This window comes from Lycorma delicatula, chromosome 4, assembly GCF_047948215.1.
Source record: "Lycorma delicatula isolate Av1 chromosome 4, ASM4794821v1, whole genome shotgun sequence".
Classification (NCBI taxonomy): domain Eukaryota; kingdom Metazoa; phylum Arthropoda; class Insecta; order Hemiptera; family Fulgoridae; genus Lycorma; species Lycorma delicatula.
The window spans coordinates 68,752,956-68,774,444 of NC_134458.1; the positions used below are offsets into that span (position 1 = coordinate 68,752,956).

General features: G+C 28.7%; 1 protein-coding gene across 1 annotated transcript in view; it reads left to right on the forward strand.

The window, feature by feature from the left end:
* Nucleotides 1–21,489, forward strand: part of LOC142323511 (patched domain-containing protein 3-like) — a 111,827-nt gene that overhangs the window by 65,675 nt on the left and 24,663 nt on the right. The window contains exons 3-8 of the mRNA XM_075363256.1: nucleotides 1,131–1,201; nucleotides 5,671–5,943; nucleotides 11,470–11,641; nucleotides 13,847–13,953; nucleotides 16,680–16,800; nucleotides 20,066–20,256. Of these exons, the coding sequence (XP_075219371.1) occupies nucleotides 1,131–1,201; nucleotides 5,671–5,943; nucleotides 11,470–11,641; nucleotides 13,847–13,953; nucleotides 16,680–16,800; nucleotides 20,066–20,256 (935 nt within the window). The remainder of the gene's footprint in view (nucleotides 1–1,130; nucleotides 1,202–5,670; nucleotides 5,944–11,469; nucleotides 11,642–13,846; nucleotides 13,954–16,679; nucleotides 16,801–20,065; nucleotides 20,257–21,489) is intronic.

Sequence of the window (21,489 nt, forward strand, 5' to 3'; positions counted from 1 at the left end):
ATTTCTGTAGAACAACTTGTCTAACAAAACTAGCAAAATTATTCCAGTTTGACTCGCTTCTTAGCATGTAGTCTATTGTTGTCTCTGGAGTTATACCTGTGAGTGCCTTACTATGTCTAAGTGTGTCCCACTTATTGCACTCAAAAAAGGTGTGCTCAGCATCATCTATCTCGTTGCAGTAGTTGCAAATTGGCTCTTCTCTGTTGCCTATTAATTAACTTAACTTAATTTACACTGGAAATTAACTCCTTCACTGTCCTCTCCGCAGAATGCTCTCGCTGACTGACGTCTCGCAGACTCACACCTCGCACAACTCTCCTCGTTGAACTGGTTCGCAGAACTCCGCCGAACTCACACAACTACCATCTCGCAGCCTCTTCTTGCAGAACTGACGTTGTAACGTCTCTCTGGACTTCGCACAAGTGACTCATAAATGGATTCCCTGAGATATTTATACTCCTGTCTTCTTTACCTGCTGGACCGGACCCAACTCGAAGCGTGAGAACAATCGACAGAGGCTTTTGTTCCCACTGCATTCCAGACTTGGTCCGGTGACTTTTCTACGGTAGTAATATTTGTTCATTGTATGTCAGCGGGCAGTATAACAAAAGACGATTGCTAAACGGACCTGTTACCTTACAAAAAGGGAACCCTTTTGTCCCTTTCTGGATTCCTCAAATTATTATATTTTCTATTACTTTCATAATAATTGGTAGGAATCCGTTATTCAGCCACGCTCTACCGGTCTTGTTACAATATCATTCATATAGATATATCTGCTTGCATTGTTAGTCGCATGAAAATTTGTTTGTACTTTTTTCATGATGGATACCCTCATCCAACATAAAAGAAACGAAGAATTTCAGCACAGTGAAATGCTGTAACTTGAGACTTTTTTATATATGTGTGTGTGTGTGTAATATCCTTACTTCTTGAATAATTTCACAGATTTTTATTGTGTTAAATTCACACAAGTCTATTCTTAACATTTTTTTTCATCATAGTTATTAATTCCATTGATGTAATGAAAAAAACTTAGATGTTTTTGTTATTAATATTTCAATGTTTAGTCTATTATAAATGTTTTTTTTGTGCGATGTATTTACTATTATTATTATCTTTTTTTTTAGCTGCTGGATATTCGACAGAAAGTTGTTAGAAGTGAACTTAACAACATTACTATCAGTGATGTTTGTTTTAGGTCAGTTTTCTTATTACTTTTTTCTTTCATTTAAAAATTGTTCTTTTTTATTATTATTATTACTTTTTATGTTAATTTATGTAATGAACAAAAATTTCATTTTATTGGAAAATCTGTTTTAGGGATTTTTTTCTGTTTGTCCTTCAGGAATCACCGTCAGGTATTACTTTGGAGGATGAATGAGGATGATATGTATGAGTGTAAGTGAAGTGTAGTTTTGTACAGTCTCAGATCGACCATTTCTGAGATGTGTGGTTAATTGAAACCCAACCACCAAAGAACACCGGTATCCGATGATGTAATTTTGCATATTGCCATGTGTGGGAAAATTTGTGGGGTTCTGCCCTAATGGTGGTAAAAACTATTTTTTTTTTGTGTAGGGGTAAATTTTATTCTTATTACTTTTTGTATATAATACCATTTTCAAGAGAACTGGAATTGAAAGTTTTGACTAAAAACAATGCATTATCTAATATTTGTATGATACAATTTTCAGCTCAGGAATTTGTTTTATCAAGAAGTGTATAATAATATAAAGTAAAAAAGAATCTTTTAACATGTTATAGTAATTATAATAATAAAAGTAACAGCGTACATTTATATTAAAAAATAAAAGCCCCCTAAGTTTCAACCTGCGCCTTTTTATGGCATTATTCTAAAGAAGTACAATCATGCTCACCACTAAACTATAGTTTAGGTTAGTTAGTAGGAATCGCTCAATTATATGCCTATTAACAATTGTTTAGCCTACTATTAAAAGTTATAAAATGTTGCTCATAAAATTTGAGCAATATATGTAAGCTATGTCTTAATGATATTTACTTAATGTCTTGTGATCTTGAAGTATCATGCTTATTCATTTAGACGATATTACTTGGTTTGTTAATGAATCCTTGAATATTTTTTTAATGCTTTGTTTTTTCCTCTAAAAAAGTACTGTAAAGATTTTTACTTTAAAATATTCATCGCATTATAAAATTTTCCAAATTTAAAAATATTACTAATTCCAAATTAAATTATTACATTCATGAAGTTTTGCTAAACTTTCAAATTTTATAAAAATTTGGGTTTAGTTAAACTAGGTAAAGCACTAACATGTCTATAAATGCAATAGTTTCAGCTTTGTACCTTAATTTCTGTCTGTGATTTAATTTTTTTTTTTTGTGGTACAATTAAGAACATAATTTTGAGATTATAGTCACAAAAGTTACCGTTAAAATTTTCCCAGTGCACTCTGAAAAAAAGTATTTAAAAAAAAAATCATACGTATAATTTTAAACTTTATTTATTGTTTTACAAAGGATTAGTAGGCCAATAAGCCCCTCAGCTTCAGATTTGAATTTTTGTAAGAAAAAAGCCCAACTATTTTTTTTCATTAGGAAACAGAGTCCCCAGATGTAGGCAGTGCCAGCCCTATGTGTCCTGTTGGGTATCCAATGTGTAACATCCAAAACCCTACACAAAACTACTGGTGAGGGAAGGATTGGATAAAAGAAGAGATGGTTGGGGATAAAGGGACAATTCATCCACAGAAATGAGGCAAGGAACCTCTACCCAAAGTAATACCTCAGGGCCTGTTCGGCTGTGATTATCTGTTCTTTCCATAGTCTCCTGGAAAATTAGTTATCTTTCCGAGGATAGAGGAAGTTATTACTGATCAGTAATGTACAGACAAGGACAAATATATGTTGCAAAAAATTGTTTTTTTTTCAGGTATAAAAGAGCCATTAATAAAAAATCTTAAGGTAAACCCTCACCTTCAAAATTTTTTGTGGTGTGTGGATGTATACAGCTTAATTTTGTAAACTGCTCAGACAGATTACCGTATTTATTCGAGTACCCCCCGCCCTCAAATAAGCCCCGCACGTCGATTTTCCGGACCGAAAATCTAAAAAAAAATCGAGTATATACCGGTCTTTTTAAATGTAACAGATATGATAAAAAAATACGAAAATATTCAGAAAGTAAAGCATTTTATTTGCTCATTTAAATTACAATATTAATATTACATTAATAATTAATTACCCTAAGAACTAGTTTAGTTCAGAATCAGTAGGCCAGTAAAACGAAAAGAAAGTATCATGTTGAAAAGGATCATTTCAATACACTTCTTAATATGGGATTTTATTTTTAATTAATCACTGTCAATGTTTGTAGAAGAGTTGCCGGTAATCTCCACGTCGCTCTGTCAAACGTGATCGTCTTCACTACCATCAAGTTCATTAGATATTCCGCATTTTTTTAAACTTTTCGTTACTAATTCCGTGGAAATACCTTCCCAAGCATCTTTTATCCAAACACAAATCCGATTAAAATCTGGGCATTTGATTCTTCTTGTAGGCGTGAGAAACAAATTTTCATCAGCCATCCATTTACTGTACAGTTGTTTTAATGCAAACATCTAGTGGTTGCAATAGAGATGTCGATCCGCCTGGAATATTACTTGGTTTGTCATACCCTTTTTTAAAATGTCTTTCACTTTATCAATCCTATGTCCCCGATAACTATCCATTACTAGCATACCGGTATTTTTTTTATTAAGTAAATCTCCTGACCGCTTTTGCCATACACACCTGATCCGATCTAAAATTAAGGTTTCGTCCATCCAACCTGATTCCCGTGCTCTGATAATAACTCCATTTACCTGTACGGTAGGAAGAGTTTTTCTTTTAAAGACAGTATACGGAGGTAATTTTGATCCATCAGAAGTAATGCAAAGCATAACACTACACCTTTGTTTTTCATTACCACCAGTGCGAATCGTAACACATTTTTACCTTTTTTGTTTACGGTTTTGTCAAATGGCATTTCAAAATATACGGGGGTTTGATCAGCGTTTCCTATTTGAGATGGCAAATAGCCTTTATCTTTTCTAAGATTTATTATGTATTTGTGAAAGTGTAAGATTTTTTGTTCATAAGCGTTTGGAATTCGTTCAGAATGACTTTCAGACGTTCAGTCGTCTTTCGTCTTGTTGACAAATCATTTCGTGAAAAAAATCGTGTTATCCATCCACGGCTTGCTTTAAAATCAACTTTTTTCAATGATTTAGCGATTTCACGAGCATATAATTGACACATTTCTGTCATGACAGCATAACCGCATTTCCTTTTTTCCATAACAAAGTCGTACAATTTTTTTTCTATGTCTGAGTATTTTGGTTTTAAGCCACGAAAAGGCCTTTATTACCAGTGACTTTCACCAGAAGTTGTTTCTTCTTACGCCAGTCTCGAATGCAGCTTTCATGTACGTCAAATTTTCTTCCTGCCGCCCGATTTCCAATTTTTCAGCGTCTTCTATAAGTCACAGTTTTTCATTTACTGTAAAAGATCGTAGACACTGTCCTTTTGTACTCATTTTAATACTGTAAATAAATTAAATCACCGTATTAAACTTTACAAGATAAACTAAACAGATAAAATGCACATAACCGTCCACATATACAAACAGTACAATGACCATGGTGAATAGACAAGACGACGATGGGTAACTGATACTGTTGTGTCATTAGAACCGGATGCAGCCTATACAGAATGAATCAGTTTTATAAAAATACCGTAACTTCGTTTCTATCGATAATATGAACAGGATGTTAATAATTAAGGATGGATTCTGTGTAAGCGGCATCTGGTATTGATAAACGAAAGCCTAATGTAACTATATTTATGTGATTGAATTTAGGTACTTCTAAGAAAACGTTTACTTTACATAGATTATCCTGACCAAAGGCTATGTTTCAAGTAAGCCCCGCACTCTTATTTTCTCTCTCCAATTCCAAGAAAAAAAGTGCGGGGGGTACTCGAATAAATACGGTAATTCTGGAGAATAGTGTTATGCATTTAACTGGTTTTAAATCTTGTACCTCATCTGTATTTGTATTAGGCAGTGCCTGCTTAGAAATGTTGTTAATTATTTAGATTACCTGCAAATAATTTGAGACTTGAGAAATTTTTAAGCGTATCTAGGATTCCAGGTAAAACGGAGTGGAAACTGACTTTTTTATATTCAAAGGGTGAGAGTACCTACTCACTCTTTGTTGAATGTTTGTGATCTTATCTGCTTCTTTCAACACTTATATATTCTCTCATTGTATCGGTGATAAATTAATTATAAATAGTATTAGTAAACTGAAAATTTTGTTACGGCTAATACTTTCAATTTATTCTGTTTGCGTTCTCTTGGGATAAATGAAAAAGCATTTAAAATATTTGAAGCTGTTTAGTGTTGATTTTATGAGTAACCTTTTTTAAATTTAATATAAGATGCTTCCAGATCACTATATTACAGTTAATAAAGAGTTATATATTGAAAAATAGTTATTTCTATACAACAATTTTATGTTGTATAGAAATAGTAATTTCTATAATAACTAATGATAATTATTTGCGGGTTAAATTTTCATCATCGTATAAAACTAATAATTCAAACTTTATTTAAAATTATAATTTTATTATTTCTCTGTTGTAAAGGATTCCTGTCGTGGATGTAAATACAAGATTACGTCGTGGTATTAATGATTTATTTGGAGGTGAAGGTGGTTTATTTGGAGCATTCGATGTTCCATCTTCAGAATTTGATCCAACTGTTCATCTAAGTACTGGTATGTTCTGCAAAATAGTGGAAAGTTTTCCAACTGCGTGTTTTGAAAGGAGTATTTTAGAATTTTGGAATTATGACAGAGATAGAATAAAGAAGCTTACCAAAGCCGATATTATTGAGGCACTAAATACGACAGATGTAAGGTAATATCAGTAATATGGTAATTAAATAATATTAGTACCTTTATAAAAGTAGGATGTGCATATAGAAAACAGATAGAAATAACAGAATAGTGCCACTACAAAAAAGTAGAAACAAATAAAAATTAATACTTCATAAAAGATCATTAATTCTAATTATAGTGATGAACAAGAAATCAATACATTTTTACTATTGAAAAATAGCAACTGATAACAACAGTATGACCATTAGAGCTCTAAATTACTCAGTTTATAACAGTGAATTTACTAAAGAAATTAATCTAATAAAATACATAGTAATTTGTAAATGTTTAAGAACAGTATAAATAAAATAATAAGTAAAAATATATTTAAACATGAAAATTGAATGCATAATTTACAACTCTATAAAGATTATATAATAAATATTACACGTCTGTAACTAATAAATGCTACTAAAATATTCAAGAAACAGTTATTTTCTATAAAACATTAAATAAATGAACAAATAAAATTATTTATTAAAACAAATCTGACAATAGTAAGATTTATAATAAACCGAAGTGTACATAAAATTAAATGTGGTGAAATGTTCTACTTACGTATGACATATAGACAATACAAAATAAAATACTTACAGATATGATAAACTAAAGTCAAACTGTAGAGATCTTATTTAAAAAACAAACAAATAATTGCACCTTTTCAAAAACAACTGACTTTTACATTATTAAAAATTAATAATAATAATAAAAATTCAAATTTCTTACACTTGTGAAATTATGGGTAATATAAAAACACTGATAATATTAATGAACAATTAAAATTTTGGAATTAGTATTGGCTCATGGAAGTTGAATAGTTATTTTAATAATTCAACATTTACTAAAATTTGTTTTATAAATATGAATATAGATAATTTCTAATCAAGAAATATATTACACCGGTATTAGATTAATCTGATAGCCAAGCAATTAAATTTAATCTAACATGACTGAGAGATCATGCGGTAATCTTTTATTATTTTTAAAAAAAATTCTCTTAAAAATATTTTAAGCATGTAAATCTGTTAAACTTATCTGAAGAAGTAGAGTAGTCTCTTTTGTATGTTACACTGACTAATAAATAGCATTACAATTTTTAAATCTATGATAGTGTCTGCTTTTTATTAGTGGACAATTTTAATGTCTGAACTACCTGTACTTCATCTTTAAGATAGTCCCAATTTATGCAACCTCTTCTTGTTTCACTATTTGTGTAAGTTGCTAAAACATATTCTAGAAAAGATTTGCTTTGAAAATATAATGTGGTATTCTGAAACTTGTTTTTGCAATGAATATTAAATAATATATATTTCTATTCACACACACACACACACACACACACACAAACATATATATATATATATATATATATATATATACACACACACACATACATATATATACTAGCTGGCCTGTCTAGCTAGAACTTGGACCCTTGGGATTCAGGTCAGCCCAGGTGAATCCCAGAGCCAACTCAGGGCCTCCCAGGGACATGAGGCCTATCCCATGGCTGCAGAGCTCACTTCACACACCATTCCCAATTTGCCAGGGGAAACGGTGCTCTGGACCCCCATACTGTATGTTATCCTCATGTTTCTGAGAATAACACTAATAAATAATAATTATAGTATTCAGGCATTGTAGAAACATAAAAAAGGAACTAAATTACAAAAGATAGAATAATAGTAACTACAGTAACTAAAGTACACACATCTTTGTTGAAAAATTCATAACTTATTTCTTTGCCATGGTGGCAAAAATATAACTAAGTAAAAGGATTTAATCTATTTTTTCCTTATTGAATAACTTTAATTCACAACTTCATCCTCCTTTGGTGGTGAAGAAATAATGTATATTTTTAATTTCTTAACCTGCAAGGGAGCTAGGGTCTTGGTTGATGCTTAAAACCTTTCTTGGGGTAACATGAATGTATCCTGCAAATTTGAAAGTAATCGGACAGTTCATTCTCGCATGATGTGATAACAAACAAACAGACAAACTTTATATATATACACATTTTTTTAATAACCGTGATCTGTTAGATCACTCTGTTAGAGTGTATGTGATGCATGCAAAAGTTAGCCTTCAACTTAACAAATACTGTTTGAATTTTGAAAATTGGATGATTGTTTGCAGATATATTATATGAGCACCCCATTGCACCTCCCTAAACAGCAGCTCAGGGGCACTCCATTTGTTACAGTTGATGGTGATGATTGGTCCAGTCTTGCACGAGGTACTCGCATACCTCACCACTCTAGCCACACATGCAGTCCCAATTGGAAACCCACTATTGAACAGAAATTTTTTTAATTTAATATTTTATTTAACATAAATTTAATTCTGTTAGTTTTGTAATATTATTCATTCATTTGATGGGAATCATTCAGTTCAAACCCAGCTCACACAGTAATGGAAACTCACAGTTCATTAATTCAATTCATTAAGGTTTGTTCTTTAACCAGCAAATCTCCATTACTATATTTTTCAAGATTTTTCGAAATGAAATATATCTAAAATCCTTTTCAGTTATGCCAAGAAACATGGATAAAAATTTGTTTGCAATTGATCAAGTAGTTTTTTATTTATCCCAAACAAACAAAAACACTTCTCTTTATATAATAGTATATATCAAAGACAAAAGTATAAAAACCGTTTACCACCAAGAGTGCAGAATTGGATAATGCTTCTTACCTTAAGCTTATTATTTTTTCTAATAGTGCTTTCGAGGTTTTCCCTCATCTTCAGTTAAACTTTTTCTTCCAAATCACACATTAAATTCAAACCATTAAAATTGTAACAAATTAAAATATGTAGTTATAAATATTAAAAAAATATAAAATTAAAAGTTTTTTTATTATGTGGCTAGCCACCCATACAGTACTATACTAAAGTTATTTGAATTTATTTAAATTGTATAAATGTGCTGCTATCTAAGGCGGTTTAGATAAAATAATTATCAAATTCTGTTTGTACATTAATCAAATTAAAATCTTGTCTATACTTGTATGTATAATATTTTTCCAAAATATTAAATTTTTTATTATTATCACACCCTTTTACAATTTCTATTGTATTTAAATTTGTACCTGAATCGATGATGAAATGTTTATTGATTATTAAATGGTCTGCAGGGTTGGAGAACTCTAACTTGTTGCTTTTATATCTAAAATATTCTGCAAACCTTGCCCTAAATGATCTACTGGTTTTCCCAATATAAATTTTTTTTATAATCATTGCATGTTATTTTATAGATACCACACAAATTATTAGGATCATTATCATTATGCATTTTTAAATGTTTTATTGTATGATTGTATGGTCTATAAACTATTTTATACTTTTTATCATTGTAAATGTTCAATAATGTTAATAATGTTAGTCTAGGAATATTTTATATAAATATTTTCATCAACACTTTTATTATTTATGGGTATCAATGTTGTTTCATTTTTAGATTTTAATTTCTATTTTTTATAAATATTATCAGTTAATGTTGTGTTATATCCATTTTTTACTGCAATAGATTTTATAATATCTTTTTCTAAATCTAGTTTTTCTTTATTACTATGTGTGTAATGTATTGCTTTACTTAACATGTTTGTAAATGTATTAAGTTTGTGTGCGCAAGGATGATTCGAACTTCTGTTAATAATTATTTTGTTAGTTGTTGGTTTCCTTTATACAGATGCTATAATTTTATTACTTTTACTAATTTCTATGTCAACATCTAACAAATTTATTTTTCTCTATTTGTCAGTTTTGAAGGTATATATATGCTATTATGTGACTACTATTATACTATACTATTATATGTGTTAGATGATATTAAAAGCAATAAAATGGCTATGATTAATAAAAAAAAAAAAAAAAAAAAAAAAAAAAATGCTTATTATGAAAATTTTATTTACCGGTTTTTTAATATAATTACAAAGTACGTTGAATTTTAAAATTCTTCATTAATCTTTTTTTAATGTAATTAAAAAAACTTCTAATATTTTCGTCATCAGTTAGGATAATTAAACGATTAGAAATGTTTAATAAATGTTGTGTAGCATGTCTGGTTACTTGTCTATTATTGGAATGATTTAAAACAACTTAGTATGTGAAAAGTGCTTTATAAAATTTAATTTGTTTGAAAACCATTATTTAATGCTGTATTTTAATTACTATTTCCTAATGACATTCCTGTATTAATGAGTTTTAAGAATTTCAATCTGAAATATGAGTGTTGTATTGAAAAGTGTACTTTCAGTGTGTGACTGAAGATATTATTATTGGTTACATCACTTTTTAATGGGTTTTTAATCAGGTTTTACTGTGTTATTATTTTAGATTTCTCAAAATTTCTGAATGTAAGTTTATGTTCGTGTAAGATACCTGTTATGCTACACCGGCATTAGGCTTTCTCCAATCCTTAATCTTTTCTTCAAATAATCATCATAAAACTATGGGAATTTATTATCCAGAACCTAGCAGTTATTTGAACAAGTCTTTTTACTTAAAATATTCATTTATTTTGTTATATTTCTATAAGTAATATTACTTAGGGTTTATGATTTTGTTATTTATTGATAGTAAAAACTATAATTAAAGTGGTAGAAGTTAGAAATTTTTAATCGGTGAAAATGTCAGTATAAAAAACTTTGTATTGAAGATTGGGAATAAAAGCAAAATTTTATTATGACATTACTGATTATCAAAAACCCTTCAAAAGATTAAACGCAAAATACAGTAAAATTAAAAAAGGAAAATTGTTAAATTTATTTTAAATTAATTTCAGTATGGGTTTGATATTTTGATTATTATGTACCATGTAAACTGTGGTTAGAAAAATAAAAATATTATTAATTTTAAGGCCAATAGAAGTTGATAAGACTGACTGTGTGAGAAAAATGAACTAATTTGAAAGAGATGACCTCAAATTGCACAAAGATTACCAGATTGTAAAGTAGTAAAATCGCTAAAACTTGTTATTAATTTACATAAAAAATATAATTCCTCTTTACCAGAGTTAAGAATCTGATTAGAATCTGAATGTTTTTCAGTTATTACAGAAACTAAAAAAATAAAAAAGTTTGTATCAGTAAGGTTAGTATGTTAAAACTTTCTTGTAATGTTATGCTTGCTAGTGCATGGGGAAATGATATATCTAGCAAAACTGTAAAATATCTTTGTAAGATTTTTTTGCAGTTAAATCCATTTATCAAAACACTTTCTTTTTTTTTAAATATATTTTTTTTACTGGCATCAACTGGTTTGTTATTAGCCACTAATAAATATTAACAGCATGTAGTGAAATTAAACACAACATTGTCAACTTTGGTGATCCTCAGGAACTGATTTATGAAACTGGTTTTTAATCATTAGTAAAAGATTATCCTGTCATAGGTAACAGTTTTTCTTATTTATTTAGTTTTTGTTGTCTTATAGATAGATAATTATTTATGAAACCATTCAGAAGTCAGTTCTGTATTTATCATAATATTTTCTTTGAATTTTTTAGTCCAGTTTATGGCCTTCCAATGGAGTATAAAAGTTTAATTGGAGGTGCAGAAAGAGATGAATCAGGTTCTATTGTAAAAGGTAAAGCTCTCTTATCATTGTGGATGGTCCATGTTAATTTTTCTGCTGTTAATATGGATGAAGTTGGAAATAATGGTGGAACTAATGATTGGGTAAGAAGAAATTGATATTTGTGATTCAAAATTATCACAGTTGTATAATGTTGAAATTATATTTAAAAAGTTCATGTAATCTTTTAAGTTGAGATGATTCTTGTTTTTATCTTAAAAGTCATTTTTACCAGCAGTGTTATATTCTATATGGATTTATAAACGTTCTTTACCAGAAATGATAAAAACATCATGCTCAAACTTACACCTGATTGATAATACAGAACAGTAATACAGTCTACTCCTTTCAGGAATAAAAAGCTATATTATTTAAGGGTAGTTTATTTGAATTTTATGAGTTTTCAGAATTTTTGACAATTTGACTGTTCAGTTAAAAAAAAATTACATAAAATTATTTTACATCACTGAGTGAAAATTATCAGTTGTTGGGATGTTGGTCTAAGAATTTAAAGATCACTGTTAGCACAATTACAAATTCAGGCCATTTAAGTAATGGTGACTCGTTATTGATTGAAAACACCCAACATCATAAAAACTAAAATACCTAAGCATCCAGTTTCAGGCTGATAAAAACTGTGGTAATACAAAAAAAAGTGTGTAAATCACAGCTTGTTTTATAGCCTGCACCGTAAATAAACTTTGTTTACTATCTACACTTTTATATGCAGAATGGCATGAAAATAACTTGATGCTTGAATTTAAAATAATATATTAATCTTATTTATTGTGATTTTGTATTATTTATTTTATGTTCAAAGTGTTTTCAATCTTCATAAATGCATCATTCAAGTTTAGCTGAAACGCTTTTACATACTGTGAGATATAGACCTTTATCACTGTCCAAATCCTCTAATGAATCCTCAGTGTAAGCTCTCACTTGCTCAGTCATTTGTGGCTTCTTGGACTACACCTCACAAAAACATCTTCTTCTTGGAGTCACTGGTCGCATCTCACAAAAAAAAAATATCATCAGTTTAATAATTTATGAGGCTTGGAGGCATCTCAGTAATTGTATATCAGCCAGTTGTTCTCCTGTTAAAAGTTTGTTCATGCAATCGTGGATTTTCCTGTTTTTAAGCGTAGTGGAACGCCACTGTGTTCAGAGTAATTTCATGAATATTTTCCGTATATATTATGAATTAATTATCAACTATTCCATAAATTCAACTACTGGGCTAGTTTTAGCAGGGAAAAACATAATATGTTTACAATAATAATTTGAGAAACTTTAATTGTAAAAAAAAGTACAAGGAAGAGAAGAATGTTATATTTAAGAAATTTGGGAGTGGTTGTGTTGTACATCTTTAGAGTTGTTTAGAGCCACATTTAACAAAGCTCTAATTGCCAGAATGACTACCAACGTATAACAGAAAAAGAAGGCACAAAAGAAGACGTTCAAATTGTTAATTGTATAACTAATAAATTTTTTCTATAAATTTTTAAAAAGTGTGAATAAAAATAATAATGGTTTGATATTTTTACTGGATATTTTACAATAGATATTATGAAAAACCTTAAATTTACTGAAGTAAAGGTTTAACTGGTGGAAGAATCGCATGACATTCAAAGACCCAAACTTATTACTAAAAGAAATCTGAAAATAGGAAAAAAATTGATCTGGGGTACATCATAAATAACTTCTACCTACTAAGTTACCTGTAAAAAATAAAACATCCATTATAACCTAAAATAATAATTGCACTATTTGTTGACTTGAAATATAGAATCTCAGTTAAAGACAATTAATACTAGAATTGTTGTGTAGTACCTAATAGTAGCAGTATGCTGAGAAACTATTATATGCAGTAATTTTTGAAAATGTTACAAGCAGCAAAATGTTTGTAATTTAACCTAACTGGCATAATGTGTCTGAAAAAGATTGTTAAATTATATCCCTTAATTAGTTTTATGTAAAACTCAGAGCAACTAAATTTCAAAAGTAGAATCAAAGACACTGATACTGATTGAAAATCCTATTTTTTTATTCTGTAAGGGTCGGATTTTATGAAATCCAACTTCTCAGTTTGAAATTTCTTTCATTGTCATTTTAGTCTTTTGTTTAAAATTCTATAAAAAAATTCCTTTTTTTCTTTATATTTCTTTCTTTCTGCCACATAATTAATAGACTAGATTATTAGCCTGCTGACAATCAAGCGGCATTTACCAGTAAAATTTTTAATCGATCTTAAAAAATAATTTATTTATTTGTTTTTTTTAATAATTTGTTGTTAATTTTATTGTTTTTAGGCTACAGTACAAGGAATGACATGGGAAAAAAGTTTTTTAAATACAATGGAAGAATTAAGTACCCGTAAAATGTTTGGAGTTAAACTATATTATGAAGCAGGTAGAAGGTACATATTGTTATAAAATATTTGCATTTATTTACCTTTGTAACTGATATATGATTATTAAATTATCTAAAGGGATGAATCAAGAAAACTCTGTTTTTGGAAGTATCTGAAGAAGCTGCAGTCTGATACTCAAATTCTATTACTGGTGCATTTAAATTTCTGTAATCAATTCAAATTTTTTATGATTATAATTAATATATTAAAAAAAGTCATGCTTTGTTGGGTATTTTGGGACATATCCCCTTTTATTACTACTGAATCTACCATTGTTGTGCACCACATATTTTTAATCCAGGATAGATTCATAAACTGTATTTTATGAGGTGGGATAAAAAAATAAGAATTTTAATTTTTATCAAAAAGGATTTACTTATTCTTCTATATTGATATCATCCCTTTCAAAGTAGTCACCCATAGATACCACACATACACACACACCTATATACATGTGCACACATACTTACACTTATGCCAGAATTTCTTTCGATCCTCAAAACATTTGTGGAAAGCATTTTTTGGTATAACCTTAAGTTCATTTAGCGATCTTTTCTTTATTTGATCAGTGTCACAAATCATTATTCTTTAATGTTCTCTTAATCAGTAAGAACAATAAAGTCAGACTACTATGTGTAGAGAACCCAGAGGCTGTGGCATGAGTATGATGTTATTTTTTGCTAAATAATCTTAAATTTTTAATGAATTGTGAGCTGGAATGTTATCATGGTACATAATAAACAATTTTTTGCACACACTTGTGGCATTTTCTTCAGATTTCTTCATGTAAATAGTGTAAAATTGCCATTAATACTGTTTGTTGACAGTTAATACTATGAAGTATTAAAGACAGTTAACAATGTAGTAACTCAAGACACTTAATACTGTTTGTTGCCTACTGAGTTTGTTGATTCTACAAGCTTGTGGTAAGGATTTGTTATGGGTAATGCCATTGTAATCAAAGCCCAGTAAGGAGAACCTTAACATTTGATCAAACAGTGTGCTTTTATTGACCTTGGATCTTCAGAAAGCTTACACGGGATAATTGGACCTTTGTTTCAATATCATAACCATACACTCATGTTTCATCACCTTTTATGTAATTTTTGAGTAATTCTAAGTCATCTCAGATGTCAACTAACAAATGTTCTGAAATATTGCTTTTGTTAAAAATTCAACAGTTTTGGAATAAATTTTGCTACTACTCATTTCATACCCAAAATATCAGTCAGAGTTGTTTCACAGAAACCGTAAGATATTCCCACCTCCTCAACAACTTCTCTAATAGTGATTCAACAGTTATTGGTCACAATTCCCTTTATTTTCTCAATATTTTCACCTGTCATAGATGTTATAGGACATCAGATACTTTTGTTGTCTTCAATATTTTCAGGGGCTTCTTGAAACCGTTTAAATTACCACTCACAAACTCTTGATGTCGATATAACATCCTTGCCAAAATTCTTCTCTAACATCTTCACTTTATTGCAAATCTTCATTTTTAATGCAAATACTTTTTTCTGTTATTTCCAAATAAAGTAAATTGTCACTTGTAAGAAATTACATCCTAATTACTCAGCTGCCAAATATGAACTAGGTGTTTAATATGGCTGAAAATATTGATATTCATTATAGACTGCTGCCATTACCTAAGAAAAAGACAAACTCACTTGAAAAGACGTAGCAAGCAGAATTACTATACTTTATTTTTTGATTTCATGTCTTTTAAGTATAATAGTAATGGTTAGATTTTAATGCTGCTATTTACCTTATTCTATTCACACAACTCTAGAGGTAAGCTAAGTTGTGGGAGGTAGTATAGTTTTCACATGATATAAGACCATATACAGGTGTTTTATAACTTATTATGTACTTTAAGCTATTAAACAACACTTTGTAGCCCAACTTCCATGTCTGGTATTTTTATCATTTATAAACCACGGTATGGATGTGCAAAGGTTCATTTAAGTTTATTCTTCAGTGAAGATGTGTTAATAGGAAGGAACAGTTATAAATCAGTATGATTTAGTAAATATGTACATTCAATACAAAATAAGTTTCTGGATTTTGTATATCACACCTCATTGAGGTCTCAGTCATTTATAAAACAATTCTGAATCATATGGACTTTTATTGATTTAAATTACGTCCACTCCTGTCCAGTCCAGGTGAGTAGAGGATTATAGTGTATTTATGTTCATTGAAAGGACAGTTATGGAGAGTATATTTTATATATATATTTATTTATTTTATTTTATTCTATCTCACAAAATATCTCTCAAACAGACTAGTAGTCTGGCAGGAAAGGAGAATAAAACAGTTTGGACATCAGTCAGCTATAACAGACCTGGCCTGTGGTTTTAGCACAATGTGGTCATGAACATTTTAAAAGAGTGGTCATCCTTAAGATAATTTCAATTGGAGGGAAAAATTCCATTAAAATATCATATTTAAATTTAATTTTAATAATGATTATGGTTGATAGTTCTGATTTACAACTTATGCTTCCCTGTTTTATGTATGAACTACAGTACTGCAAGTTATGATTATAGATCAATATTGAATGTATGAAGTTGATTTTATACATTAGATTTTCAGTTAAATCTTTTAATTTTCTGTATGTCTACAAAATATTATTATTATACTTCAGTTCTTTAGTTGGGAAAATATAACAATCATAATTGTCAAAAAAAATGTTTTTTTTATTTAACTTTGATGTATTTTTGTTTCAGTTTTGGTGATATTAGCAATGATATTATGTTTCAAGATATCGATAAAGTGATGATGGGAGTGTTTTTAATGTTTTTATATGTGTTGTTTGTATTATCAAAATGTAGCTGGCTTCATATAAAAGCAAGTATTTTTTCTATATAGTTTTCAATTGAATTTTTTAATTTTATGTCAGGAGGCCAACAGTGATATCCCAGTATCACAAAACAATTAAAAACTTGTTATTTCATTTATCAGTACTGCATGGTATTAACTATTTCATGTCAGTTCATACAAATCTTCATAGTGGCTATACCAGTCTGTGCTATATTGCTCAGTTTCATTAGATCCAGCATTTGATCACTTGTTTCTTGTGGGTAATAAAATTATTGTTAGATATGTTGTTGAGTTTTTGTTTATTGCTCTAGGTTCCTAAAGGACACATAGAATATTGTACATTGGTTAGTTCTTATAGTTATTGCCAATAGCTTTAATTGTACAGAATTTTTTTCTAAAAGATTTCACTAAATTTCTGTTAATAGTAATTGCTGGGTTTTTTCATGTTGAGCTCTTAATTTTTTAACATTTATTTTAATAAAATGTGAATTATTTTTCAACTTTCTTTATTTCTTCGAAAATGTAAAATTATTTTTTTTAATAATTTTTTTGATCCTATTTGATTTTTACAATTTTTGATAGTTCTATATTTCTCTTCATAATTTTACGTTGGATTATATTTGTATTTCCATCATCAAGTTCTCCTCTTTTTTGTATGAACAGGAATCATAAATTCTTTATTTAGATCATAACATAATATACATATACAAATATATGATAAAATTAAATATATATGTATATTTATATCATATCAGGAAGTTTACTTGGTTTTCCATATTTAACGAATAGGAACTGTTCCAGGATTTACCTGGAATGCTCGAGGATGAGGTGATAAAACCTTGATCAGAGTAAAATTATGAAATAGAAAATTACAGATAAAGAAGAGATAAGATTAAAATATTTATTAATACATAAAAATAAACATATGAAATAATAATGATACAACTATTATTAGCTAAATATTTGAGTTTGTGTTTAACTATGCATTAAATGAGTATGCAGGAAATTAAGCTTTAACTAATTAGTAGCTAGTACTTAAAAATTCAACATTATTATGATGTGTAATGCACAAAATATATATATATAATGTATGATGTGTTTTGTCTGGTATGATAACAGTAAATATTATTTTAATATTATTACTTTTTTTTTTGGTAATAAATAACACCTTTTTTTAGCAAATATTGTGCAGTTATAAATTGGTCGCATGCAAATGGCATAGTTTTTAATTTATTAAAAATCAGCCTATGTGATTCATATTGGCTCCAAACAAAGATCTGATAGCCCATTTTTGTATCTCGAATACTTTTTTGATTTTTTAAGTACCGTCATATTGTATTTTAACATGAGTATACATAGTCATATTAAATATTTAACAATGATTCCAAACTTTGTGATTGAATAAGATGCTACAAAATGAAGCTGTATGGTTCAGTTATTTTACGAATGAAATCAATTTGGACATCCCAAAAAAGTGAAATGTGTCATCTAAAAAGACACCCAAAAAGTTAGTGTGGGCAAAAAACTGGCAAAAAAATAATGGGATTTTTAGCCACACAAATAACAGTGGTATCTACCTGTAAGGCACATTTTAAAGGTCAGTAATCTATTGAATTGGTGGTTTGCATTGGTGTGTTATCCACATTTAAAGTTATACAGTTATAGTCCATCCAGTGAATGATTTTTTCCACTACTAATGCAGGATATTCTTATCCTGTGAAGTAATTATCTTTTAATATAGATAAAGTTGTATGATCTGCTTAGAGAATAACAATAAATGGTTTTACATTTTGAGGAAGATCATTAACATATATATATAAGAAGAGCAGGAGTCTGAAAACAAATCTCTGGAGGATCCCTTCTTTAAACATATTTGATAACTATATTTCAAAAATAGGTATATTGGCACATGCATCTACATTTTTTGGGCTCTATTAACAAAAGATTAAATTAAATTTCAAGATTAAAATTGCAGTCTGTAAGGTATGATTAAATAGTTTTAAGTTACTTCTCTGCTTCCATAATTACTAACTTTTTTATTAATAAAAAATATGACAATTAAAAGCTTTACTGAGACTACTAAAAAATAGAAAAAGGGATTTTTATATTTTCATAAATATATATATAAATGTGTGTATGTGTCAGGGAAAATTTTCCCTAAAATTATACTGAAGATTGGTATTATGTTTTTAAAAAAAAAATGTTAAAGTCTACTTTGGATAATTTTTTCAAATAAACTAGAAACTACTGATAAAATTGGTCTATAATTTTATAAACCAAATACAAAACCTTTCTTATGGAGAAAAATAACACTGGAGGCCATAAAACAAATAATACTGCATTAATGAAACATTTTTCAATTAAATTTTTAAAATTGGCAATAATAGCATCTACAGCTTCTTTTAAAATATAGGGAGTTCCATCAAAATCTGCTGAATGTTCGCTTTTAATATTTAAAATACAAATTTTAACTTCTTGGTTGTCAACCAGGAAAAAAATTGAATCATCTACAAAATTGTCTGGCTGAAGTGTCTAGTTTAAAAAGGATCAGTATTAATGTTGTTAATATCAGAAATGAATTAATTAGATTCCTTTGCTACTAGTATAGAAAAGAACAGAAGTTGAGTTTTTTGTATTTTTAGTGCTTTATTGTTTGTATTGGAAATTCTACTTTCATTTTTAATTATGCCTCAAATGGCTTTATGTGTATTGTTGTAATTATGTTTTAACTTATACAATTTGCATTACAGATAACTTTTGAATAAATTCTTCTCTGCAGTTCTATAAAAAAATTCAGTCAGCTTAAAATTCCTTAGTTTTAAGATAGCATTTCTATTAGTCAAACAGTGTTCTAAAAATTGCTCTGCATGCAATGTCCAAGGTTTATGATGAAAAATTTAAGCTTCTTCAGTTTTGTCTGAAAGACACTGAATATTCATATGAGATATCTTAATATTTGCGTTATTTTTAGGTCAGGAGAAAGCTGGGTGTAATATGTTATGAGTTTTCTAGACAGATCTGAAAATTTAGATGTTGAAAAAATGCTGAAAAAAGAATCTGACCTACAATAATGTAAAATGTGACTGTCATTATTTAAAGCAGATTTTATAATTCCTAATGTACTGTTAGGATCATATTCAATGTAACTGAACACACTATTCATATCTATATCATATGTATATATTTTTGTATTTTAGTAGTTTTGCTCTTCCATTGAAGTGTATAAGATAAACTATTCTATAGTAATTTTCAAGTAACAATTTTGCATAATGAGATCCTTTTTATATGACAGATTATTCCAGCTAGTGGAGGACTGGCATGTGTTGGTTTGGCATTTATATCAGCTTGTGGAATATGTTCGGCACTGGGAATATCATATGGTCCTGTTCACACTTCATTGCCATTTCTCCTTATGGGTATAGGAGTTGATGATATGTTTGTTATAATGGCCTGCAAGAATAATCTTTCTAATGAAGAAAAAAAGTAAATGTTTGTTTTTGAAGTCTGTTTCTATTTGTAGTCATTAAAATAAACACTTTAATAAATAAGATTTTATAAATTGCTTGTCATGTAGAGAAAAATATGATTTGGGATTCTTAAAAACTAGTAAAGAAATTTTTTTGCTATCCTTTATACAAAAAAAGGGCAACAGTTACCTATTTATTGCCTTTCTTAGCAGAGTAGTGTTAAGCATGTTAATTTTAAATGCTTGTAATATCCAGCTGTGCAAGTGCTACCTTCATTCTGTTCATCACTGGTACTGACTGTGTAATGTATATCATTACTCTCAGAGAAAGCTGACAACCTTGTGTTATCTCTATTTCAGATACTTTACATGTTTACACATGTAAGAAAAACTGGGAGAAATAGTGTAATAAATTAATGCACTATTTTCTGTCAAGTAACAGTATATTATGTAAACTACTTCCATTCAGCAGAAGTGGTTATTCATTGAAATATTTATTTGTAAATAAGTATATGTATATAAACTTAAATTTTAAAAGGTTTTAATGAATGTACTTAAAAAGAGCTTATAACAGTTTTGAAAGGAATTGCAATTTTTATCAGTTTATCCTTATCTCATGAAGGAATCTGTATTATGAATTTTTATATTCTGCCGATTTTGGCTTAGCTTTTTCTCCAGTTCCTCCAAAGAGTTTCAAAAGGACGTGAAGTTTTCTGATGTATTTGTAATAATATTAAACACGTAAAACATTGTGATTTTAGAATTTTCCTGTCATAAAATATTTCAGTTTATTTTTCTCATTTGTGTTTCTTAAACAACAAATTAACACATATTATTTTTTACTATAGTTTTGTGATACACATTTTTGTTTTTAACATAACAGAATTTTATGAAATTTGTAGAATTCATGATTCAGGATCTTTTTAGCAGTGATGGTTGGCCATCATTGATAACACTGGGGAACAAAAAATAATTTTTTTTCCCAGTATTATCAATGAAATAAATGTGAGTCAGAAAAATATATGATTCTGATAGTTTTTCTCCTGAGTTCAAATATGAGATTGATTTTTTCACATCACACAAGGTTTACGAGAGACAGGCATTTATAATTTCAAACACTTTACTACTTTCTGCCTTCTTAACTATTTTTTTACTCTGATGCAATTCTAATGTATAAAAACAGTAAAATCTCATTATTGAGTACAGCATGAACAGATTTAGGAGTGGCAATAAGATTTTTTGCACAGACC